Source organism: Saccopteryx leptura, chromosome 2, assembly GCF_036850995.1.
Source record: "Saccopteryx leptura isolate mSacLep1 chromosome 2, mSacLep1_pri_phased_curated, whole genome shotgun sequence".
Classification (NCBI taxonomy): Eukaryota; Metazoa; Chordata; class Mammalia; order Chiroptera; family Emballonuridae; genus Saccopteryx; species Saccopteryx leptura.
The window spans coordinates 61,508,715-61,535,466 of NC_089504.1; the positions used below are offsets into that span (position 1 = coordinate 61,508,715).

The 26,752-nt window shown below is 41.6% G+C and overlaps 1 protein-coding gene and 1 non-coding gene across 10 annotated transcripts in view; one reads left to right on the forward strand and one right to left on the reverse strand.

The window, feature by feature from the left end:
- Window positions 1–26,752, forward strand: part of SMARCA2 (SWI/SNF related, matrix associated, actin dependent regulator of chromatin, subfamily a, member 2) — a 177,509-nt gene that overhangs the window by 74,358 nt on the left and 76,399 nt on the right. For all 9 annotated transcript variants that reach the window (XM_066368051.1, XM_066368059.1, XM_066368053.1 and 6 more), the window contains 6 exons: window positions 1,376–1,618; window positions 4,078–4,191; window positions 13,567–13,674; window positions 14,275–14,361; window positions 18,769–18,815; window positions 21,866–22,032. In XM_066368051.1, the coding sequence (XP_066224148.1) occupies window positions 1,376–1,618; window positions 4,078–4,191; window positions 13,567–13,674; window positions 14,275–14,361; window positions 18,769–18,815; window positions 21,866–22,032 (766 nt within the window). The remainder of the gene's footprint in view (window positions 1–1,375; window positions 1,619–4,077; window positions 4,192–13,566; window positions 13,675–14,274; window positions 14,362–18,768; window positions 18,816–21,865; window positions 22,033–26,752) is intronic.
- On the reverse strand, window positions 17,695–17,770 carry TRNAI-GAU (transfer RNA isoleucine (anticodon GAU)). The gene has a single exon. It is a non-coding gene; the product is annotated as a tRNA-Ile (tRNA).

Genomic DNA, 26,752 nt, shown 5'->3' on the forward strand with positions numbered 1-26,752 from the left:
CTTTTTTCCAAGTGGAAGCCCTAATTAGTAGTAGACCCAATAGCAGAATCTAAGACCTCTGCTTCCTTGTTTATTATTTCATAAGCCAAATTAGGCAGGAGAGGAGATTTAGAATATTTATTTAAATACATTTTCTCTGTTGGTCTCTTTTCATGCTATTGATAAGTTTGAGACCATTAATCATACAAATTTGGTTATTCTTCAATAACCAAAGAAGAAAGAAACAGAAGAAAAAAACCCCACCAAACTCTGGTAATTTCTTTTACCTGAACACCCCATCCTGACTGATGATTCGGTATCTTTCCCCTGACTTTACTGGTGCTTCTAACGTGGAGGGCAAGGACTGGGTGGGAGACTTTGCAGCAGGATCCAGGGCCATCTGAACACCAGATGCTTTTCTTGGCCATAGCCCCTGTTTTGTAGGGAATGGGTAGGCTTAGTGGAACATTCCACATTGTTCTCACATTAAGAAATGGAGAACAGTGACCTTGAAAAGGGCTCAGGGTAAAATATGAGAGAGAAAGGGGACTATTCATAGACTTAGGGAGGAAGATTGTTTTAGACAGTCATTCTTTACTTTTGAAGTGATAGTGGTGTGTGTGGGGGTGTATTGTGTTTAATTCTGAAGGTTTGGCATAGATAGCGGAATGCTATTTTAGCACTGCCCTCTCTGCCAGTGAGAATACTCTTTCATTTTAGATATCTTAAAGCAGGGTTCCTGGACCTGGCAGATAAGTACTTCCCAGGTAAAGAATGTGTGACCTGAGAAAGTCCAGGTTGCCAGATCTTCCAATTTTTTTTTTTTTTTACAGAAGCTGGATGTCCAGATTTTTGTGTGAAATATACAGACTTTTAAATGTGAGCAAGTAGTTCAAATTAAAAAATAAATAACACTGAGCCAAGCCCTAAAGGTAATAGTTAGCCAACATAATAGAAAAGGCATGAAGCGCAAGTATCTCAGCTACAGGTAATGTTGGAAACATCAGTCATTAACTTCTGCTTCAAGTGGAGAGCTGTATTCTGCACTTACGAAGAGCAGTGGCAACATGGCTATTAAATCTGTAATAGCTCATGCTGTAGCATTAACTGAAGGAGTGCTGGAGAGGGAGTCACGGGAGCCACTCCTTTGTTAAAGGGTGATTTGAAATCATATGGCCCCTAAGAAACATTGTTGCTTTAATTTTCCTTTATTACATGATGTGTTACATGATCTGTCAGGTATAGGATATTGACTGTTGAGATTCTTTTATCCTAAGGAGACTCCTACCATATCTTATACCAAGTATGGGTTCTTTGGTTTTTTTACTTAACCACTTACTTGTTGGAAATAGTTGTATATTCTCTTACCACGTTGGTCCTTCTTTTTACGTTATAGATTCGGTGGAAATACATGATTGTGGATGAAGGCCACCGCATGAAGAATCACCACTGCAAGCTGACCCAGGTCTTAAACACTCACTACGTGGCCCCCAGAAGGATCCTCTTGACTGGCACGCCTCTGCAGAATAAGCTTCCGGAGCTCTGGGCTCTCCTCAACTTCCTCCTCCCCACCATTTTTAAAAGCTGCAGCACATTTGAACAGTGGTTCAATGCTCCGTTTGCCATGACTGGAGAAAGGGTACTGGTCTAACTTTTGGTTTTTTTTTCTGCTTCTTGACAATGAAATGAAAATAAAGGACATAGAGCTGGCAACATCTGAGTGACAGAAACCCATAGGTGGTCTATAATGTCACTTACATCACAAAGCTCCCTATATGCATAGGGAGTGCATATGTCCTCATTTCAGGGTGTTGTCCCCTCTGAAGAAAATGGATCTAGTAAAGTGTGGGGTGTCCTGACCCCTTTGTCTTTTGCCAGGGTGTTAACCAGGTCACCAGAGAACATTCCGGATGGTGGGATGCATAACTGCTAGGGGCCACGAGGATGAATGTAAGGAAAGTTACTGGCTCAGTTTAACCACATCAACTTATCCAACTGAACATAAATACCTTAAAACACTTTCTCGTTATAAACTTGGGCTTTAAACTATTTTCACATAAGGAGTTTGTGTATAAAATTGAACTGGCCTGACCTGTGGTGGCGCAGTGGATAAAGCATCGACCTGGAACGCTGAGGCTTCAAAACCCTGGGCTTGCCTGGTCAAGGCACATATGGGAGTTGATGCTTCCTGCTCCTCTCTCTCTCTCTCTCTCTCTCTCTCTCTCGCTCTCCTCTCTGGAGTGAATAAATAAATAAATAATTAAAAAGAAAACCTGAACTAGTTTACACTAATTTTCTGTACACATTGTTTCAGATGTTAGCATGAGCCTCAGTTTTGTGTATACATAAATACTCCTCAAGTCCTGCAGTAGCCGTTTTCAAGTTCCCAACTCCCCTTTCCTTCACTGTCTTCCCTTAGAGCTCGTTTGTGAAGGGAGGCACGAGCCCCGATAAGAAAGGAAATGGGTACGTGTTCTTTTGATTAGTGATTTCTTAACTACAGGAATGAAAAGCCACTAAGAATGTGTTAGGGAAATTTATGTTGGAACTCTTAGCCCTTTAATTTTAAGGTACAGTGGTCTCTCGTCTATCGCGGGGGTTAGGTTCCAGAACCTCCTGCAATAGATGAAAATCCACGAAGGAGCGACCTTATGTTTATTTTATTATTTATATATACAGAACACAGTACTCTGCTTGGTTGCCTCCCATCCACCAGCCAATAGTGTGCTGTATACAATCTCACGTGGGCAAACTAGCTCAAGTGGAAGCGGCTGTAGCTGCACTTTCCATACATGCGAGTCTTTACTCATCTGCTGTATGCTACATATTTTATTTTGATTTAATATTCTTTTAATATGTTTTAATATTTTTATATTGTTTTCAATTTTTTAGACTAGAAAAATGCTTATTTTATTGCAAAAGTTATTAAAATAGTAAATATATAAAAATACCTATAATATACCACAAAATCCTTCAATATAGCGAAAAATCCACGATACAAAATTAGATATATACAATTTAAAAATCCGCGATACAGTGAGACCTCGAAATATGAATAGCGATATGGCGAGGGGCAACTGTACATTTTCTTTTTTGTCAATAATTAATTGGCTCGCCTGACCAGGTGGTGGCACAGTGGATAGAGCGTCGGACTGGGATGCAGAGGACCCAGGTTCAAGACCCCAAGGTCGCCAGCTTGAGCGCGGGCTCATCTGGTTTGAGCAAACGCTCACCAGCTTGGACCCAAAGTCACTGGCTCGAGCAAGGGGTTACTCGGTCTGCTGAAGGCCCGCGGTCAAGGCACATATGAGAAGGCAATCAATGAACAACTAAGGTGTCGCAATGAAAAACTGATGATTGATGCTTCTCATCTCTCTCCATTCCTGTCTGTCTGTCCCTATCTGTCCCTTTCTCTGACTCTCTCTGTCTCTGTAAATAATAATAATAATAATAATTAATTGACTCACTCATTTGTGTAAAAGAAAGTCAATCAACTCTGCCCCCTGAGGTTAATAGAGGAGGGTGAAACAGAAAGCAGAGGATATTGTAACTAGAACTGTAGCTTTAACAAGGTCAGGGCAGAAGAAAAAAAAGAGCAAGGTAGTGGGGCTTAGAGGCCAACCGGCATAAATTGGATTGACTCTTGTTTTCATTTTGCTGTAGAAGCCTTGTCCCCTTGGTGGGTTTCTGCATTTGAGGCACAGTGAAGAGCCTAATGAATGCTTCCCCTCTGAGTAAGAACACATTAGGTGTTGCCCCCTTACTCGTTTTCTGTATCAGTCTTCAGTCAGTCTTCACCGCCATTTGTTCCATAAAATTCTGAGCTGTCGACAGTACTGATATAAAACTCATTGCTTAGGAGCCCTTTTCCACAAACCCATTCTTAAGGCACACACTCGCTTAACAGACTGTTTTATTACCACCTGGTAGGCAGGTGGGACAAAAATTCTGAGGTGTACATGACCTGGTATAAACCTGGCCTTAATACATATAAAATTTCAAAGACAGTGAAATGGATAATAAATGTAACATAAAGTGTTATTATATGAAACATCCTTTTTAAAAATAAAATCATAGTCACCGGCGGATCTTTTGTAGGTGGACTTGAATGAAGAAGAAACTATACTGATCATCAGGCGTCTACACAAAGTGTTGAGGCCATTTTTACTGAGGAGACTGAAGAAAGAAGTTGAATCCCAGCTTCCAGAAAAAGTATGTTGCAAAATGCAAAAGTTGTGGTTTCTTCCCCAGATGCTATGGTTCAAGTCTCTGCCCTGGAAATACCTGAAATTGTGTTTCTAAAACAGCAGGCTCATATTTTAGTCACAGGTATTTTGGGCATATCTTAAAGCACTATTTTGTCTGGCAAAGCTAAAGGATTGAGGATACAGACAGAAGGGACATTTTGGCATTTTCAGCACAGTATCCAAAAGCTGTGGGCAGATTTTATAAAATCACCAAATTCCCTGAGTCTCATTCCACTTTAATTTACAGCCACTTAGCATGACATTAATTAGCGTTGCATTTTCATTTTAGATTTTTTTTTTTTAAGTTAACTAACTTTATGTGAGTTTAGTCTTGCAGGCACCATACACGTGTTCTGTTTGTGAGCCAAATAAGGATTTGAGTTTGGGACTTTTACCAAGTTTGCTGGAAATTTATTTAATATTTGATGCTTGGATTTTTTTTTCTTTTTTATTGAATTTATTGGGGTGACATTGGTTAATAAAATTATATGAGCTTCAGGTGTACAATTCTGTAATGTATCATTAGTATATTGTGTGATGTTTGTGATGTCACAGTTCTGATATTTACGTAAAAAATAAAGAGATTCTGCAAATTACAGACCCATCATCTAGTTATTCTTGAAGATGGTTTCTGTCCTCCATCGCAAATATTAAGTTCCTGTGAATATTCTGAGCAAGTATTTTTCAGATTACTTCTTGGACACTTGAGTTTTCAGGGCTTTAGAATGTCTTTTGAGCCCTTAGCTCCATATTTTTTATTGGATTCGGGTACTTAGTGTGTTTCAGACCATAATTTGAAACCACACACATATGAGTTCTAAGTTTTTTTCTCTTAAAGATAGGTTGTTTGACATTGTACATTATTATTTGTAGCATGAGATGTTTTGATTTGAGTTTTCTCTTTAGATGAGCCAACTCTGAAATGTGTTCTTTTGCATCATTGTATTTTTCTGTGTGATGGCTGTTTTGTTGTTTTTCGGACAGATTGTTTATTTCTGTCATTTTTAAGTGGGAGTTGGAAAATAACGTACAGTTGAATGCTTGACTGAGACAGAGTTTTGTTCTTTATTCATTAACAATTGAAAATTAAAAATAAATATGCTATTCATACCATACTATTCCAGCAAAAGCCTAAATATTTAGGTGTTTTACTGTGCTAGTGAATGCATCTTGGGCATTAATGCTTGATATTTCTTTGACTTCCTGTGGTCTTAGCATCTCTGGAGAACCTCCTTTCTGTTTAATATGGAGCTTAGCTGCTGATCAGCTAAACTGGGGAATGGGCACAGTGGTCCTGCGGCTGCCTTGGGCTACTACTGCCCAGCCCACTCTTACTGACGTCCTGCAGGTTACATTCCAGTGGTGGAATGTTAAAAGTTTTGATTTGTCTCATGCTTCCTTTTGTTCTTCAGAAGAGGTATAAAATAAAAGATAACTAAAGTCCTTTATTTGTTCATTCCATAAAACTTTTTAATCTAGTTTATGTATTTACAGGACTGGCTAATGGGCAGATGTTTTTTAAAACATATTACAAGTTAAAAGTATGCCCTGTTTTTTGGCCCTGGCCGGTTGGCTCAGCGGTAGAGCGTCGACCTGGCGTGCGGGGGACCCGGGTTTGATACCCGGCCAGGGCACATAGGAGAAGCGCCCATTTGCTTCTCCACCTCCACCCCCTCCTTCCTCTCTGTCTCTCTCTTCCCCTCCCGCAGCCGAGGCTCCATTGGAGCAAGGATGGCCCGGGCGCTGGGGATGGCTCCTTGGCCTCTGCCCCAGGCACTAGAGTGGCTCTGGTTGCGGCAGAGCGACGCCCCGGAGGGGCAGAGCATCGCCCCCTGGTGGGCAGAGCGTCGCCCCTGGTGGGCATGCCGGGTGGATCCTGGTCAGGCGCATGCGGAAGTCTGTCTGACTGTCTCTCCCCGTTTCCAGCTTCAGAAAAAAAAAAAAATACAAAAAAAAAAAAAAAAAAAAGTATGCCCTGTTTTAAGAAAATACATTCTATAGAAATCCAAACTTTTGCAGCATAAGTATTATGGGGCAATCATTTATATCACAAAGGAATTCTTTAGTATTTATTTCATAAGAGTTCTTTCCACAAGAGAGCTTCCTGAGTGTGAATAGACTTTAAAAAAATTAAGATTAGAGTTTAAGAGTCTGTCTCCTATATAAAGTATACTTGTACTCTTTAATCGCCAGAACATTATATCTGGGGTATGTTAGACACCCTCTGTGATACCTTGTCTCTGGATGAGCTACATTTTCCTGGAGGCAGCTTGGTGGAGTGGAAATCATGGGTTCTGCCATCAGAGTGGACATGGGTCCCCACAGCATTCTGTCTGTCTCTTACTAACTGTGAACTTGAGCAAGTCAGTAACCCAGTGGGTCTCATGGGTGGCATCAGTGAACTAGAAGATAAATAATACCTGCTTCCTGGGATTAGAAGGCTGCAGCTCTCCTACTGCTGTACCTGACATGTGGTGAGCACTCAACTAGTGACAACCGGGCCTACACAGTCCTCATTTTCCACTCATGTTGCTGTTTCTGTTATTAATGAAAGTTCTACTTTCCCATTTATTTCAACTTCTTTCTTATTGTTCTCACATCCCTGCACTTTCTGTGGCCTTCCTACACCTATGTCACCATAAAACTTTCAAGGTCAGTGGGGGCCTAATCACCATGTGTAGGTATGTGAATTGATTGATGTCTTGTGGCCAGTGCTCATACTCTACTCTTTCTGCCTCGTGAGGATTTTTTTATCTGGGAGAAATTGTTCATTTAAGTCTCGTCCTTGGGGATAAAGGGTTTTCTTCTACTGTCACTTGCCTATAGCCACAAACAACGTGTGTGTTTTTCTCAGCCTATGTAAAGAATCCAGGAAGCAATGATGGCTGATGGCAGCATCGGCTACTCTAAATACTTCCATAGCAGTCCTTCTCAAATGTTTTCGTGAACAAGAATCAGTTAGGGAAGTGTTCTTTAATTTTATTTTTTAACTCACATATCATAAAATTTACTCTTTTGGGTATATAGTTCTAGAAGTTTTGACAACTGCAGTTATATTAACTATTCCCACAATCAAAATACAGAGCCATTCTATTTCCCAGTTCCTCTACCCCCAAATTCTTGGGTGCTACCACTTTTTAGTCGGGGCCCCTCTCTACTGTTAGTCTCATGCAGCCACTGATCTGTCCTCTCTCCTGTCGCTTTGCCTTTCCCAGAATGTAATGTGAATGGACTCAGACACTACGTCTCGTCAGACCTTTCGCTTCTGGTTTCTTTCACTCAGCATAGTAGATTTGAGATTCATCCAAGTTGTTGCATGCATCAGTAGTTGGTTCATTTGTATTGTTGAGTAGTATTCTATTATATGGACGCACCATACCTTGTTTACCCTTTTAGTAGAGAGGGACCTTGTTTTTTCCCTAGTTTTTGATGATTATGGATAAATGTACTATAAACATTGTGTACAGGTATTGTGTGAACATAGGTTTTCATTTCACTTGAGTCAATACCTAGGAGATGGGTTACTTGGTCATAATGATAAATGTACACGTAATTTTGTAAGAAATTTCCAAATAGTGTTCCAAGCTGTCTGAACCGTATTGTCCCTTCAGCAATGTGTGAGCATCCCACTTCCTCCTCCACTTTCTCATCAATACTCAGTGGGTGGTGTCAGTTCTTTTTAACGTTTTTAGTCATTTCAAACGGTGCGTAACTTTAATGTGCATTTCTCTAATGATGGGCCAATGATGGTGGGGGCATTTTCATGTCCTTATTTGGCCCCAGTGAAGTGGTGCTCAAATCTTTTGCCTGTTATTTTAACATTTGATTATTTCTTTTCTTATTGTTGAGTTTTGCAATAGAAAAACTCTAAAATTATAAAATGTCAACCTGCCCCAGTAATTCTGGTAAAGTGGTGCTCAAATCTTTTGCCTGTTTTTTTTTCTTTTTTATTGGATTATTTTTTTTATTTATTTTTTATTAAGTAAGAGGTGGGGAGGCAGAGACAGACTCTTACATGCACCCCAACTGGGATCCACCCAGCAAGTCCACCTAGGGGCGATGCTCTGCCCATCTGGGTCCACTGCTCTGTTGCTTGGCAACCAAACTGTTTTTAGTACCTGAGATGAGGCCAACCAAGCCATCCTCAGTGCTTGGGGCCAACTTGCTCAAACTGTTTTGCTGCGGGAGGGGGAGAGAGAGAGAGAAAGAAAGAGAAGGAAGCAGGGGAGGGGTGGAGAGCAGATGGCTGCTTCTCCTGAGTGCCCTGACTGGGAGTCAAACCCGGGACTTCCACATGCTGGGCCAACACTCTACTGCTGAGCCAGCTGGCTAGGGCCAGATTGTTTCTTTTTTTATTGTTGAGTTTTGTGATTAAAAAAAACTCTTAAAATACAAAATATCAACCCACCCCAGTAATTCTGTTTTGTATAGGTAGAATGACCTTAGGAGTATCTGTTTCTTCAGATGAAACTAAAGCAGGCATTGGAGGGCCACAGTTTGATAAATGAAACTCAACTTCATACAATGATTAGTTTTAATTATATTGAATAAAAATTAATTTTAATCAGTGGGTATTTAATAAGTTTGTAAGTCTATGAAACACCTAAAGAGCAAGGGAATGCACTGTCCCTACTTCCTCAACACTACCACCTAGCTGCTGGTGTAAAACCCATCCTTGTTCTTAGGGAAGAATGGCGAGACACAGATAAGGGATTAGAGTAAAACCCAGTTTCAACTAAATACAATTTGATTTTTCAATTTAGCTCTCATTTGAGGTTGTCTATGCTGATTCTCCCCTTGTTAATTTATATAATCAAGAGCCAACTATTATATACTTGCACTGGGCTGTGTATCTGTTCATGTCCAAATATGCTAAAATAGCCTGACCTGTGATGGCGCAGTGGATAAAGTGTCGACCTGGAATGCTGGGAATGCTGAGGTCACGGGTTTGAAATCCTGGGCTTGCCTGGTCAAGGCACATACAGGAAGCAACTACTATAAGTTGATGCTTCCCACTTCTCCCCTCCTCCCACACACATATACTTCTATCTAAAAATCAATAAATTAAAAAAAATAAAAATAAATAGGCTAAAATATTTATACAGTGTCTGAGATTAACTGGAGGTTGATATATCTAAAATTTTATTCTGATTTTAATATATAATCTGTGTGAAACCACCAAAAGGTTCTATTTAAATGGGCAATGTCTATATTCGTTATATAAAAATTTGGAACGCTTGATATAATTAATCATTACTTTGTTCCTCTCTCACATTATAGATTCCAGAACCTGGGACTTTTGTACATTTCATCTTATTGTTTATAAATCTCAGTTCAGAAAGTGACAATGTATTACACACCATAATCTAGGTTCATTGTTCTAACAATACATCCTTTTGGAAGGGAAATTATAAGTGAAGAATAGTATTTGGGCAGAAACTATGACTACAACTTGACTACTTCTGCAGCATTAGATGGGAGGAGGCCCTACACCAATATAATCACCTGATTTGGCTCCTTGTAGGAGCCGCTTTGATCTTTCACTAACAAAGGAATTATTAGGGGATAATTATCATGTACCTGAGGTGGGCACCTCTGTTTTACATATAATTTGAACCACAGTAACCCCAGTGGCTCTCACAAGCCTGCCTTGCTGAGGGACTCATGCCTGTTGAAGGGGCACAGATTCCATTTCCTACAGCGCCAGCTATTCTATAGATTTTTCATGTTCATGCTCTAATTAGGTGCCATCACATTTTGGGGGGGTAAACTCAGCAGACCCCTAATTATCATAGCAACTGTCCTGGCCTCGCCACTGTTGACCTCTGTGTCTCCTTTACCATTGTTCAGTCTGTCCTGTTCTCAGTACGTAGCTCTGATTGCCCCTCCTGTGGACTGTATGGCGTTGGGCTATGGTGGAAGTGCAGGAGCTACACCAGAAATTGGCTGCCTGGTGTGAGAGGTCAACAGATTTGTTGTGGAGACAAGGTCCGCTTACCCTGAGCAAGGGCCTGACAGTGAAGGGCAGCGTGGTTCAACCCATAGGGATGAGTGGTCCAGGCATTCGAGCACTTTAGGGCAGGGGTCTCCAGAGCACACACGCCAGCTAGTGTGTTTAGGGCTGGAGGTGCTTACTGGTAATGCATTGGGCGCAGAAAGAAGATTTTAAAACTTCCATTTGTATTAATTTTTCTCTTACAAATAAGAAAAGTTCTGTTTTATTGATATTTAGCATACAGATTGATACTGACACCTATGTAGAGTACGCACTGGAAAGTCAGTTATGAGTCTGGGCTCGACTATGCAGACTCCCCCACGGGGAGCACCACTACCCAGGGAGTCTGTAAGTCCACCCGCCCTCACAGCCAGGTGCCTGCGCTGCCTTCCTGTCGGGAGGCATCATGGGTTTCCCCGAACCCAGATAAAAGGACTTAGAGTGATCTGATTTTAACCAAATAGCCTCAGCCTCAGAATGGATGAAGGACTTAAAAAGACTCTGCAAAGGACTGCAGTTTGAAAACAAGAAGAACAGGTAAACAAAGAGAAAAAGCAGTCCTGCCTCTTCTCTTCCTAGTCTGGGTTTTTATCAGCCACATCATAGGGCAATTGGACTGGAATTGACCCCTCAAAATTAGATGTCATCAAGTTAGCCCCTTGAAGTATAGGTAGAAGTCAATTGCGACACACTCTAAAAGTCACTTGTATCTGAGACATTACCACATGCATGTAATTTATAAATAAACATATGAGCATATTGAGAAGATATGCTTTTAGCATGTCTTCCTGAGGAGGGAACGGCATCACAAAATCTTAAAAACCACTTTTTTGAGGAAATGGAAAGAAAAAATTGAGTTTGGCTGATAGATATAGGAGGTGATTATGGAAGATCTTAAAAGAGCCCTCCTAGCAGAGAAGGGTTAGAAAGGAAGCAGTAAGACTGAGGAACCCCTGAGGCCTGGAGAAAAAGTGCAGAATCACACAGTGTAGTGTGGAGTTGTTGGGAAGGCGCAGGGAGCACATGTAAAGCTTGGTCATCCTGAGCATGGAGTTCAGTAGGGTGGACACAGTCTCCCATCCTGGCCGCACCATTCAATAGCTGCATCACTTGGAATCAGTCTGCTCGGGTTCCTTCTCTATCAGACATGGACACAGAATGTAACTCTCTGAAACGAGAGACGGCACCTGGAGCTCCTCTGTGTGGGGGCGGCGCCTACACAGAGCTCGAGGATGTTAGCCCCGGTGTCATTTTATCATTGTACCTGTCTGAACTTCTTCAGTTTCTTCACCATGATCATATTTCACTGAGAGTTGATAGCTCTTGAAGAAGGGGAAGGACTTTAAAAATATGACATGATCAGGCATCTAAAACACAAAGCCTATATTATATGCGTCCTTATTTTTCAAACTTGGAGGTTTTCGTTTTTCTGCTCTGGCCAAAAAGGTCATTAAAAACTAAAACAAGGCCCTGGCCAGTTGGCTCAGTGGTAGAGCGTCGGCCTGGCGTGCAGAAGTCCCGGGTTCTATTCCCGGCCAGGGCACACAGGAGAAGCGCCCATTTGCTTCTCCACCCCCTCCCCCTCTCCTTCCTCTCTGTCTCTCTCTTCCCCTCCCGCAGCCGAGGCTCCATTGGAGCAAGGATGGCCCGGGCGCTGGGGACGGCTCCTTGGCCTCTGCCCCAGGCGCTCGAGTGGCTCTGGTCGCAACAGAGCGACGCCCTGGAGGGGCGTCGCATCGTCCTCTGGTGGGCAGAGCGTCGCCCACTGGTGGGCGTGCCGGGTGGATCCCGGTCGGGTGCATGCGGGAGTCTGTCTCTCCCGTTTCCAGCTTCAGAAAAAAACAAAACAAAACAAAAACAAACAAACAAACAAAAAAAACTAAAACAAGTCTGTGGTAGGTCACTTGTGTTTTGTAAGTTTTCTGCTAGAGAGCCAGCCTTTCTCTAGTCTGATTTGGTGTGTGAAACTGAGTGGCAGAGGACTATTAATTGCAGTTCCATCAGGCCTGGCAGGTTTTTTCTAAAGCAGCAATTGAATGAATATTAACTTCTCTTCATCTGTGACCTCCTTGCTCTGGCCCTTAGAGCTGAAAATAACCTGATTATTTTTAATCAGTTTATTAAACATTAGGCAGCTTGCTGATTTACTTTTAATCATATTCTGCAGATTTCTAGGCATTAATCTGATGTTTACTATAAAAATTGCACATTGGTATTCTGGGGATTTTTTTAATAAAGAAAAACAATAATAGGAAATAATCAAGGCAGAGTAGAGTTGATGCATTGGGAGCATGCTGGAAGTACTGCAGGTGTGTGTTAATCCTCAGGCATATGAATTCCCTTTAACTGGTTTATATTGGACTTTTACAGTATTTCGAAGGGAAGTACACAGGGCCTTGCCTTCTGTAGATGGCTGTAGAGCTGAGTCCAGCTATGGATTAGTTCTCTGCCTGTTGCCCTATCCTCTCATCTCTCAAAAGCAGGGGTAGTGCCTGCCCAGGTGGTGGCGCAGTGGATAGAGCGTCGGACTGGGATGCCGAGGACCCAGGTTCGAGACCCCGGGGTCGCCAGCTTGAGCGTGGGCTCATCTGGCTTGAGCAAAAAGCTCACCAGCTTGTACCCAAGGTTGCTGGCTCAAGCAAGGGGTTACTCGGTCTGCTGAAGGCCTGCGGACAAGGCACATATGAGAAAGCAATCAATGAACAACTAAGGTGTCACAACGAAAAACTGATGATTGATGCTTCTCATCTCTCTCCGTTCCTGTCTGTCCCTGTCTATCCTTCTCTCTGTCCCTGTAAAAAAAAAAAAAAAAAAAAAAAAAAAGCAGGGGTAGTAATAGTCAACCTAGGACTGTTATAAGTCTCATTTTAGGACCAGTGTTGGGAGTAGTCACAAATCACCATTTAAGAAAAATGTTCATGAAGAAAATCATAGGATAATGGTCAATCACTGTTTTTCCTAAAACTATTCTGTGCGTGTGAAAAGGGGGTATAGTTGGAAATACTAAAAATACTCTTATATTGAACATCTTTGAATTTGAACAGTTTGCAAGCCACTCTGTCTCTCTTAAATATGGAACAAGTAAAGAAATTCCTGAAAGCATGGCCCTAGCCTCAATTACATAGAACCTTTGGAAGGTCCTGCCATTGTAACAGTACCTTCAGCAGCGATGACTGTGCTCTGTTCCACACCCTCCCACCTTCTCCCCCACTCTAGGAATCCAAGTGGGGAAACAGGTACCTTGTGGCTCCTGGAGTGCCACCAGCAGCTGGGTCTCAACAGTCTCTGTAGAACAGGCACCTGCTCTCTCCTGGTCTGACCTACACACTGTTCTTTTTTCTCCAGGTTGAATATGTGATCAAGTGTGACATGTCAGCTCTGCAGAAGATTCTGTATCGCCACATGCAAGCCAAAGGGATCCTCCTCACAGATGGTTCTGAGAAAGATAAGAAGGTATGTGACAGAGAGGATGCAGCTCCCTGTGCATGTGTCTTCTCGTGACTGCGACATCAGATACTCCCGGGAAGCATCCTGCTCCTGCTGATTTGTTCAAGCAGATTACTGAGTCTCTTCTGTAGCTCTTGTAGCTGCCAAAGGAAATCTCTTAGCCTCTGAGCTATAAACTGCATTGGGGCAGAAAGGAAGGAGTAAGTTCATATCACCAGAATCGTCAGTTGTCCTCATGTCAGTTCTGCAGAAAATGTATTCTGCCTAAGAGTGGGGTGGTGTTTAAGAAGGTTTTAAAACCTAGTTTCATCCTTGGGCATGTCTCCTGTGCTTCTCTCTACCCAGAATCCTAGGGGATAGACAGTCTTGTCACAAACCCATCAACTTGACATAATTCCTTCCTGGAGGATAAGTTAGTCACAAGAAAGGTGTTCTGTCTAACCTAGAAACTGCTATATTTTAAGAGGAGCCTTGGACAATAAGAGGTGTAGGTTCCTGAGGAGACCCATGGCCCTTTGCCCTTTCTATAGAAGCCTACTTTTAAAATTGGAAATACATGATCAGTTAATAATTTGCTCTATTTTTACTCTCTCCACTTGTTCTTAGGGGAAAGGGGGTGCTAAGACACTCATGAACACAATCATGCAGTTGAGGAAAATCTGCAATCACCCGTATATGTTTCAACACATTGAGGTAAGTCTGTCTTCTCTGTTTTGATCCTGAGCCTGCTTGTGCTATTCCTACCAACACTACTTAAAAAAAAAAAAAAAATTTTCGTCCCTGGCCAGTTGGCTCAGTGGTAGACCATCGGCCTGGCATGTGGAAGTCCCAGGTTCAATTCCCGGTCAGGACACACAGGAGAGGCATGTATCTGCTTCTCCACCATTCCCCCTCCTTTCTCTCTGTCTCTCTCTTCCCCTCCCGCAGCCAAGGCTCCATTGGAGCAAAGTTGGCCCGGGTGCTGAGGATGGCTCCATGCCCTAGGCCTCAGGTGCTAGAATGGCTCTTTGCAACGGAGTGATGCCCCAGATGAGCAGAGCATTGCCCTCTGGTGGGCTTGTCAGGTAGATCCCTGTCGGGTGCATGCGGGAGTCTGTCTCTCTGCCTCCCTGCTTCTCACTTCAGAAAAATAGAAAAAAACAAACAAACAAAAAAAAAAACATTTTAACAAAAAACTCAAATGGAGTTAAAACTTCTGTGGAAGTTAAAACAACCATTCTGCCCATCTAATAGCTTAACGGGCAGAATGAACAAATGTGACTTTTCTGGTTATGGATGCTTTTTTGGCACCATGCACTGGAACATCTGGAATTTTATAACCAAGAGTTTAAAGCAGTGAGAAAATGTTGTAAGCTACGGCTCAATATGAGGGTTTGGGTAAGTACTGTGAATTGCCTCATTATGGTAGGCACTCTGAAATTGAAGATAATGATAAATCCAGTTTTCTCAGAAGGATGCTGTGAAAAGTATTAAAATGTATTTACACCTGTTGAAGAGAAAGATATTCCTGAACTCTTTGCTCTGTAAAAGACACTGGCTTTGGTCTGTTACTTAGGTTTGTGTTTTTCCTTTCTTGCTTCTACCACGACATAAATTCAGGCTTTTAAACTGACGCTCTGGTCTCTAAGAAGCTATTTTTAGGGGTGAGGGCATTTTCTGCTCTATTCATTGCATGTGAGTTAGTTCCCTAGGTTGACAGTTTCACCCCAGTAGAAACAATTGACCTGAGTAGGCAGAAAAGGAACCACAGTTGTAGTCTTCATTTTTCAATGTTGCTGCTAATGTGTACGGTCCTGGAGGCAATTCCTTGCCAGTCTAGTACCTGCTTTCCAGTGCACGTGAGCAGGAAGCCTGGGGCAAGTCCCTGCAGACACCTGGGGTCTGCTCCGGTTTATTAAAAAATAAATATGTAGAAGGTTCTCGGAAATTAAGAGTTAATGATCACAGTATAAAAATAGGGTTGAATATTCTTAACTTTGACAGTTCTTTCTTTCTCATTTTTGCTAACAGTTCTTTCTTTCTCTCTTATTTTTGCTAACTGTGCTTGTCAAATAAAAGTATTTATTGCATATCTTCTTCCTGCACTAGAGCCCTAAGACTCCTGATACTACTGTTGCCTCCAAGTCTGTAGGACATAGTATCCGTAGACTACAAAGCCCTAGGCCCAGTGGAATGATTCGGTCAGTTCACACCGGTTCAGCAGAACCAATACTTAATTTCTTCTTGAGTTCAGCGAACCGGTTGTTAAAATGGCACTTGTAATCAGGGTTCTCTCTAACGTGGGTGCCTGGGCAGCGCCCAATGTGGAAATCACAAATTTACATTCCTTACTCTTTTTTAACATTCATCTGTGCAACAGTGTATTCTAAGCACCCGTAGTAATGTTCATTCTGTCCATAGGTGAAAAATATTTGACGGAACTATGCTTGTACTATTTATTTCATAAAAATCATTATACCCTTGATGAAATACTACATTTTAATTCCCTCACGTTTGTTACTTCAGTAAAGAGCAAAAGTGCCAAACAACCACAGGGTAGTGACAAACTCTTACTGGAAATATCTTAAATAACAGTTTTATTGTTTTTTGTCAGGTATTATTTAATATTTTTTCATTACTATTTAAAACTTTTTTATAACATAATCTAGGTTTGTGTACCTCTTTTATTTTTATTTAAGCATTAAATACATGAAATAATAGACTACCTTGCTGTATACCATTTTTTTATATTTAAAATGGTCATTAGGGCAGAGAACCGGTTGTTAAATTATTTGAATCCCACCGCTGCCTGAATGTAGGTAAAATGACAACAGCGATAACACCAATAAGCCGCAACTATGGAACCATTTAGACATACAGTGGAAGGAGGATTCAGTGCACAGAGAGACTTGGTAACTCAGATCGCTCGTACTGGAGCGAAGCTCTCCATTTAGGAAACTTAATCGCAAGTACTGACCTGGTGCTAATCACTCAGCCTCTCTAAGTTGTAGTGTACTTGACTTGTCATTAGTGGTAATAGATAAGAGGACAAACCTTAAAAAAATTAACATAGGAAGCATCTTGTAAACTGATAACATGTTAAATGGATGGGAGTTATCAAGGAATTAGTTGTGGGCTGTATGTTGGGTTAGGGGAGAGCCCAAAAAATGTCTAATGATGAAAATGGGGTCATATCAGGTTAATCTGTCACCCACCATCTCACTTTTGCTAAAAACAATTACAGATATTTACTCTGCTCTACAGAGGGGTTTGGGGACTCAGATTGTGAAAATTAAGCATCAGTCTTGCCCTTTTTTGGTTATCATACAAATATGAACCTGGGACACAAGTTCGGCCATTTGGGTCGGGGTTGGCACCACTCCCCCCATGCTTCTGTCTGCAGCACTCAGGAAGGGTGGCGGGAGAGGCAGTCACAGAAGGAGCTAAGGTTAAATATTATGCCTTCCCTTGCACGCATATTTACATTTTAAATGGCAGTCATCAGTAGGATAACAGACTTTGATTTGCAATTTTTTAACAAAAAACTTTTAGGAGCATATTCCCAGAAACAAGAGCCCTAGTTACTGGCCAATGTCTTATGGATCAGAGGTGATGTGTGCGTTATGCCTTTGCATTTATTTTATTTGCTGCACAACTTTTGTTTCTACTAAGTCATACCAGAAGTCCAGTGTCTCCATTGGGCTCACTGTCTCCCCGAGGCCTTCAAACCAGAGAAATGAAAACAGTATTTGTTTTTTCTGTATTTTTCTGAAGCCGGAAATGGGGAGAGACAGTCAGACAGATTCCCGCATGTGCCCGACCGGGATCCACCCGGCACGCCCACCAGGGGGCGACACTCTGCCCACCAGGGGGCGATGCTCTGTTGCAACCAGAGCCACTCTAGCGCCTGGGGCAGAGGCCGAGGAGCCATCCCCAGCGCCTGGGCCATCTTTGCTCCAGTGGAGCCTCGGCTGCGGGAGGGGAAGAGAGAGACAGAGAGGAAGGAGAGGGGGAGGGGTGGAGAAGCAGATGGGCGCTTCTCCTGTGTGCCCTGGCCGGGAATCGAACCCGGGACTTCTGCACATCAGGCCGACACTCTACCACTGAGCCAACCGGCCAGGGCGAAAACAGTATTTTTTAAATGATTCTGATTCCTAATCTTACCACCATCGACTGACACATACCTATTTGGTTTTTACAGCTCTTCTTAGAGAGTGGGTTAGAATCTAAAAATCTAGGAAGAAACGGCTGCCTGTGGAGAGAGGCATGGTTGTTGGAGTCGGAGTGGTGTTTTTGGCTGTTGTCCACGGGAGGCAGGGCCTACCAAAAATGATGAACATATTTGAGAGGAGAGCCCAGGGGAAAGATCTGGTGCCCTTGGAGGAAAAGCTTCGGGGGAAGGAAGGGAAGCAGAAAAGGGAGACAGCTGGTGGCTCTTATGAAGGTGTGACATCCTCTCCTTCTCCACAGATGGTCTCCCTTTCCCTAAGTAGAAAGGGAAAAATCCTGTGGAGAGCAGTAATGTGTAGAGCAGTAATGTGTTTCTCCCACAGAATTGTGGGGAGGGAATTATGTGATTAAGTTCTCTATTTCAAAAGTGAAAGCTGGACACTGGAGGAAGCACTGTACATTTATGGCCTTATTTATAATAGAGGAAAATGAAGTATGGAAGGGTTGTTAGGATTTCACTAAAACTAAGGGTTAAAATAGAGTATCTGGTCACCATTATGTTTACTGTTAAATATTGTCACAGTATTTACATGCACATCTTAGTCCTGATGTCCTTACTTTAACTGCTCTTCCTCTACTCTGGACTCTGGCTCCCCATTACCAGTATAGCTCGGCTGTGGGCCAGTAGATGTAATCCCTGTTTGATGAATGAACTAACCCTGTCATCTCAGCATGAGAGTCTAGAGACTTGCAGAAACTCACAGGATACATTTCTGGCAGAACAAAAGTCTGAATTCAAAAACATTGAGTCTCTGGTTTACCTTATAACAAGTATTTCTTTATTATTTTAATTATACTCTAGAAATAGAATGACCTCACTAAAAGAATAATCATTAAGTTAATCTGTTTTACTTTTTTTAATCGTTTTCTTTTTTTCTCTCTCTCTTAAAGGAATCCTTTGCTGAACACCTGGGCTATTCAAACGGGGTCATCAATGGGTAAATCTTAATTTATTTTTTCCTTCCAAAAACTAGTTTGTTGGACTTACTCAAGTTTTCTCTCCATAGTGTTTTTTATCATACAAATACACACGGTCAGCCTCCTCAGTCCTCCTCTCCTCAGCAAAGCATACAGAAGTTGTTAACCAAAATACTACCAGCATTCTCTTTAACTTTACTGGCATAAATGGATACATGCCTTGAGTAAGTGGAGGTTCAAAGAACATAGATCTCCTTTAATAGACTTAATAGTATCCAAGTTCTAAAAATGTTGTCAAAGCTTCAAAGGGGGAAGAGATGTCTCATCTGCAATAAATATGTATAACTTTACAGTAATTTGTTAGAATATGGTCTATATATGAAACATTTATTAGGAATAGACATTAAAGAGAATCGTGCCTTGCAACAACAACAAAGAATGTATTAACAGAAAGTCTCTGTTTTGCTTTCTTTGAACCAGGAAAAATGTTCATTCTTGGGTCCCATGGGCAGACCAAGTCACTGGGCTAAGAACCAGGAATTGGAGCCCATTCAGAACCAAGAGCCATTAGGCTCTCCTGCCTCTCCTTCCCTCCCTTTCCTTTGGGTCCTGTAGACACTCCTGGTGCCCTCGGGTTGGCCAGGGCTGCATATTAAAGTCATTGCCACCATGAGTGTTTAGAGGACAGTTCTCAGAGCAAGGGAGTGACATTGGGAAGACCTACAGTTAAAAATGTATCTGGCCTAGGCCCTGGCCGGTTGGCTCAGTGGTAGAGCGTCAGCCTGGCATGTGGGAGTCCCGGGTTCGATTCCTGGCCAGGGCACACAGGAGAAGCGCCCATCTGCTTCTCCACCCCTCCCCCTCTCCTTCCTCTCTGTCTCTCTCTTCCCCTCCCGCAGCCAAGGCTCCATTGGAGCAGCGTTTGCCTGGGCGCTGAGGATGGCTCTGTGGCCTCTGCCTTAGGCACTAGAATGGCTCTGATTGCACAGAGTGATGCTCCAAGATGGGCAGAGCATCACCCACTGGTGGGCGTGCCGGGTGGATACCGGTCGGGTGCATGCCGGAGTCTGTCTGACTGCCTCCCCGTTTCCAACTTCAGAGAAATACAAAAAAAAAAAAAAATGTATCTGGCCTGACCAGGCAGTGACACAGTGGGTAGAGCATCAGACTGGGACACAGAGGACCCAGGTTCGAGACCCTGAGGTTGCCGGATTGAGCGCAGGCTCATCCAGTCTGAGCGTGGGCTCACCAGCTTGAGCACAGGGGTTGCTGGCTTGAGTATTGGATTATAGACATGACCCCTTGGGGCTTGAGCCCCAAGGTTGCTGGCTTGGAGCCCAAGGTCACTGACTTGAGTGAGCCCAAGGTTGCTGGCTTGAGCAAGGGGTCACTTGCTCTGCTGTAGCTCCCTCCCCCCCAGTCAAGGCACATATGAGAAAGCAATCAATGAACAAGTAAGATGCCACAACAAAGAATTGATGCTTCTCATCTCTCTCCCTTCCTGTGTCAGTCCCTATCTGTCCCTCTGTCTGACTCTTTGTGTCAAAAAAATGTGTCTGTTAGAGGTAACATATACCGTGTCATAAAATGAGCTACCAAATGATACATTTCATTGTCAGATAAAAGAGAAGAGTGATTTATTGTGGAGGGGAAAAGACCCTACTTTGGCTTATTGACACTTTTCTCCATCTGATGGGAGTACACATTACCATGTTTTTTACTTGAACTTCTACATATGCCTGGACTCTTGCCCCCTCCCCAGTCCATTCCAACACAGTGTTCATGGTGATCTCATAAAAAGATATGTTACCAAGTACAGAGTGACAGAAGATGATCGGACATTGGGTGGTGGGCATACAACGCAATATACAGATTATGTATCATAGAATTGGACACTTGAAACCTATATGATCCTATTAACCAAGTCACCCCAGTAAATTTAATAAAAAAAAGACATGTCAGATCTTGTCACTCCCCTGTGTGAACCTCACCATCGGCTTTCCATTGCACTTAGAACTAACACATGCAGATGGTGACTGGGGCCTTGCAGGACCCGCCCTGTTTCCACCTCTACCTCCTGCTCTCATCTCCTAGGATTTCCCACCCACTTGTGTTTAAGCCAGCACCTGATTTTTTCAGTTCCCCAGACTCACCAGGCTCTTTTTTATGCCTTAGGGCCTTTGCACCTATTTTCTCCACTTCCTGATATCTTGTTCTTGACCCTCCCAAACTTCCATTCTTCACTTAGCTATCTTTTGCTCATTACTTTAGGTGTTATCTACACTGTTATCTCTTCAGCATGGTCACCCCAACACTCGAAACCAGTGGCTGGCAATTCTTTTTTTCTGAAGGGCCAGATTGCAAATATGTTCAGCTTTGTGGGCCAAAAAGTCTTTCTCACACCTGCTCAGCTTTGCCCTTGTAGGTTGACACCAGCCATAGACCGCACAGAAATGAGGGAGCACGGCTGTGTCCCAACAAAACTTAATTCATTCAAACAGCTGGCAGGTCAGGATTGAAGGCTGCCAAACTGCTCCCATCTCAAGGTGATGATGTGCTGCTATAAGTTCCCTCATAGCAACTTGCTATTTTTCTTTTCAGTACTTACCACAATATGTAATTAGCCATTTTGAAAATAGGGATTCTGTTTTGCTTATCACTATACATATGCCTAGCATTGTGCTTGGCACATAGTAGGTGCGCAGTAAGAATCTGAATGAATCTTAAGTGCCCTAAATTAACAATTCTATGTACTTAATAGGTATGGATTTAAGGAAATACACTATATACATGTATGTGTGTTTATAAGAGGGAAAGAAAGTATGAGGAACATGAAAGGGTTTTCTTTTTCTGTCGTCATACCTAGCATATGGAATGCACTCTTTATGAGTTTTCTATATATGCATTTTATTTTTCCATTAAATACTCTCACTGCTTTGGAGTGGATATTCATTCATTTATTCCACCGGTTTTTATTGTTTACTATGCACAAGGCATTCCATGAAAAGCAGAGTTCTACTGGATCCTGCAGGAAGACAGCAGTAATACTGTCTTCTTGTTTTGGGTTCAGGGCTGAGCTGTATCGGGCCTCAGGAAAGTTTGAGCTACTTGATCGTATTCTGCCCAAATTGAGAGCGACTAATCACCGCGTGCTGCTTTTCTGCCAGATGACGTCGCTCATGACCATCATGGAGGATTACTTTGCTTTTCGGAACTTTCTTTACCTGCGCCTTGATGGTGAGTACGTGAGGAATTAGACTGGGAACCTAGACTGGGAACCTGCGCTGCGGAGGAAGCAGGGATGATGGGCACTTAGATCCAATCTCAGTGGAAAAGGAGGGGTGAAATTGTTGAAGAATGAACTAACCGGGTGGGGTGCAGCTTTTCTCGATAGGAGTTTTTATGCCCTCAAGCTTAAAATAAGATGAAATCATTTGCACAGCTGTTTGTCCCACATACTAGCCAATGTAAGTGGACGATAGTCATTTTAAGTACCATAAACTAAACTGAAATAAAATTTAAAAACCCTCCTTGCTCTTAGGATTATTTATTTCTTATGCAACATATAGAATGTTTCAGTAAGCTGTTAGCTTTTTGTGTTAAGGCAGGTTGTAAGGGGATAAAGGCTGTGTCTTCTTTTTTTCAGTAACACTGTAATAGTTTATTTAAGATTATATTTAAATTCTCATTAAAGCATCCCTCTTTCTAAGCAGAACATGTTACATTATGAGCTAGGGCTTCATTGTTTCCTGTATTTTGCAAACTATTTAAAGTATTTACCTGATATTAAGAATGAAATTTAAATACCATGTCCTAAAAAATTAGTAAGAAAATCTGAATGAAAGTATGAATTTAGGAATACTTCTTAAATTATGATTTTGATATCAGCCCTAATACTGTAAGGTGAAAGATACTAAAATTTTCATACTATGTCAGGAGGTAACACTTTCGAAGAGTGGTAAGTGGGAATAGGAGCTAATTTAAGCCAGGATGATGTTGGGTCTCTGGATATAGAAGAAGAGTACAATATTACTAATACCAATTTTTATCCAATGCAATATGCAAGTTATTGTGAAAAGTTAACTTAGTTTATGTTTAATTGAATGATTTTGTTTTATTTTCTATCTAACAGTTTGCCATGACTTAGATAATAGCTGAATATATACCAAACCTCAGACTTACTGTACTTGAGTTTTTGTGAATCGTCTTTATTATCTAACCGTTAGGGTATTATTATTTTTTTTAATTAATTATACCTCTGACGGACTTTTTTTGTTTGTTTTAATTTGGTGCCTCTCCTCCAAAGTCATTGAAAACAGATGAATGGTTAAGTAAATGTTAATTTTGAATTCAGGACACAGTTATGTCATCCACAGTCTGTCTCTTCAGGCACATCTCCTGCACTGTGCCTTGTCCTCTGACCTGACCGATCCCTCCCTGGCTCTTCTTGTGGGGGAGTCCGCACCCCTACAGCACTCTTCCTTTGAAAGGCACACCCGCCCACTGCTGGTCAGGTGAGGGGCAGCCTTTCTGTCTCCCTGGTTGGACAGCCCCTCCGCCCCCTCCCCCGCAGGTGTCCTACATAACTGTTGTTTACTACTCTGGCCTTTTGTTCTGAATCTCAGCTCTCTGATAATAGTGACCCTGGATATTGAAGTCTCTGAAACTGACCTTTAGTGATTCCTTGAAACAGATCTCTCCTGTGTTCTCTCAGCAGTCTCAGTGATCTTTAACCCTTTTGAGTAGTGAGCTTTTTTCATGCTTGCGGACCCCCGGGAGTGAGTTTTTTTTCAAAAATGAAATTAGTTCCAGTTAGTTTTATTAACTTAAAATCATGTTTGTTTGATAACCAATTTATGGAAACAAGAAGAACGTATGTTTGCCTTTTTTTAATGTTGCCTTACACATTTTTAAAATAAAAATTTTTGTTATCTCATGCCTTTGTTATCTCATCCAGCTCAAAGTTTAAAGACGTAGATGTATGATATACTCTGGATGGTCAGGAGGCATAAGGATATACATGAACGTTCGTACTGCTCAAAGGGCTACTAGTCTGCTGATTGCTGTCACTGTTATTACTAACAATGGTCCTGAGAGCTAAATGTTTATGGAATGCCTACTCCATGTGGGATGCCAGGCAGAGCACTTCGTGTGCATCATTAGTTTAATTTTCTCAGCCTACTTTTATCCCCTGTTTACCGAGGTACCTAATATGATCCTCATTTAACAGGTAAGCAAACAAAGGTTTTAGAGAAGTGAGTTAACTTGTCAAAGTTTACACATGAAGCAGTTGGTGAAACCCGGCTCTCACGTACATTTTTATGCTTCCAACTGAGCTGCTTTAGCAGATCCAGCGAGATGTAGCCCATTTCTGAAAATAGAGGCTGCTGCCCTCATGATAGCATTTTAAGGATGATTTTTGAACTTAATGAAAAATTTTTAATTGATTGACTAAAAATACCAGGCACCAGATAAAAGATGAATGTTCCTGTTCACTGTTCCTACTGTCAAAGCCCTTACCATTAGATTGGAGGAGACAGGTGAGCAAGTTCAAGCAAGTGTTAACAGATGAAATGGAGAAAGCCAGACAGACATCTCCCCGCAAGAAACAGCAACCATTTGTTTTTGGGTTGGAGAGAATAGTGGGCAAACAGTCATTATGCACATGGATAAATTAGTACACACACTTCCAATGACAACACTGCCATCCAACACCCAGTGACTTCAGATTTTCATTGCTAAATTTGATATCACCAATTTTTAACCTCAGGAAAGAAAAAACAAACAAAACTTGCTGACAGCTAAACAGATTTTTCTGCAAAGATTGCGGTCGCTTGAATAGATTTAGCTACTAATCCATTATAGTCTTTGCTTTCACTGGAAATGATTTTTGAGTGAAAGCAAGTGGGGAAGTTATATCCTAGAAGACAAAATTTTCCAAAAGCAGTTGACATGAAGTTAAAATTAGTAATCACGAAAGCCTGGCAATGTGTTCCTTCTGGCAAATTCTGAAGTTCTCAGTACAGTTGCCCTTGCTATTAATTGTTTTCTGGCTGATGTTCTACATCAAAGTCCAAAAGAACACAGAACAGATGCACATTCAATCCTGTGCCACCTATAAGGAGCATTTATTTGCCTGTGGATAAATCTTGACAAGGTATCCTGAGCAATATCCTGAAGATTGCTGATGACCTGCAAAGATCTTGACTCGGGGAACCTTTGACTAATGGAAATGGCAACACAGCAAATTCTGAACGTTGTAATAAAAAATGACATAGTTTTGCATGAAAAGTGATTTAATCATATTTTTCCTTGGCTTTATAATTTGTCAAGTTCCCAGCTATTTATATAATTTAAATACAAACCAGATATATGGTTGGTCTCTTTGCTTGAGGTATTTGTCGTTGGGCCTGAAAACTCTTTTGAACAAATAATTTTGGTATTCCCTTTGTTTTTCAGTGCTTTGTTTTACTTTTAGGATTATTTCATCCCGAGTAGCCATATCCACTACTTAATCTTAATGTATGAGATTATTAAGTTTTTTTCAGAGGATTAAAACTGACCTTCTATCCTGAGTATATGATGCATAGTTTCTGTACCCTGCTGTCAAAAACATATCTCTGGGAACTTTCTGCATTTTAGAAGCTTTTATCTAGGGGGTGGAGAGGGGTGTAGGGTTCCATGACTTTTTATTTAGTTTAAGGCAGAGGATAACTATGTGAACCATTACTTCGCATATTTCAAATATTATTTTTGAAATATTAAAAAATTATCGTGGCTTGAATGATGATGGTAGCAGAAGGTTTCATGATAGAACTGATCTTCCAAGAGCATCGTGAACAAATAGTCCCCCATGACCTCAGAAAGCCAGTTTTGAAAATAAAATAAAACTGAGCCCCACATGTTTGAAACCTCGTTCAGCAAAGCATATTTCATGCTTCTCCCTCAAATTCTTACAATTCACTGTTGCAGGATTTGGCCAGTTCACTAAACTTGAACTAATTCAGAAAGTAAAATGAGCTCTAAAGAATGTTGTTTCATTAAATGAGACCCCCCCCCCCCAAAAAAAGCCCCTTTTACTGTCTGCAAGGAATTGCTTCTTTCTCCCTCCTCAGGAGAGTACTTACTATTTTTATTAATATGAAAAACAGATCCCCCCATGTTTGGGAACTGAACCCTCATAGTAACTTGATTCCATTAGCTCTAGTCACTTAACAGTTTTAATCCTCTGAAATAAATTGCTAGTACATTTTCATCCCGAAAAAAAAAAGCACCATGTAGAAATAATATTTGTATAGCAGGCAGTTAGGGGCTATCACGTAGCATGCATATATATTTCAAAATAGCCCAAAGCCTTTTTCAAAACTCTGCAGCTATACATTTGTGGTGAAACATGTCCAGGTAGAATATGGTAGGGATTTTTCTCCCTTCTACAGTGCAGTTCAGGTAAACATATATATTACAAATCCATGGTAGATGACTGAGTGACTGATTCAGAACATAAGCATGGGTACCTTGGCATCCAAAAGGCGAGCACCATAGCCTGTGATTTGGTAGTCTTTTGCTTACTTATGATTTTGGGATCTCTTCAGATACTGTGGGTGAACCATTGCCAGGTGTATGTATCACACGCTGCTCTGTTGGGTTAGTTTGGTGTCCTGTGAACTCGATGCAGCCGAATGTCAACAAACAGACTGAGAGCTTCCTTTTTTTATTTTTCCTTTTAATTATTGTGGCTTAAAGTCTTGCTAACAAGGGTAAAAATATTTCATCCATATTTTATGTCTTCACCAACAAGATTGTGCTCAGTAGCAATCCACATGGTCAAGTGTAGGAGAAATTGACGTGCCTTTTGTTTCCACTCCCATGGCATAAACAGGACCTCACACTATGCCTGTTGGCAGAGTTGCTTTAAGCCATTATAATAATTGCTTTTTGCTGTGTATGTGTGTGAGTA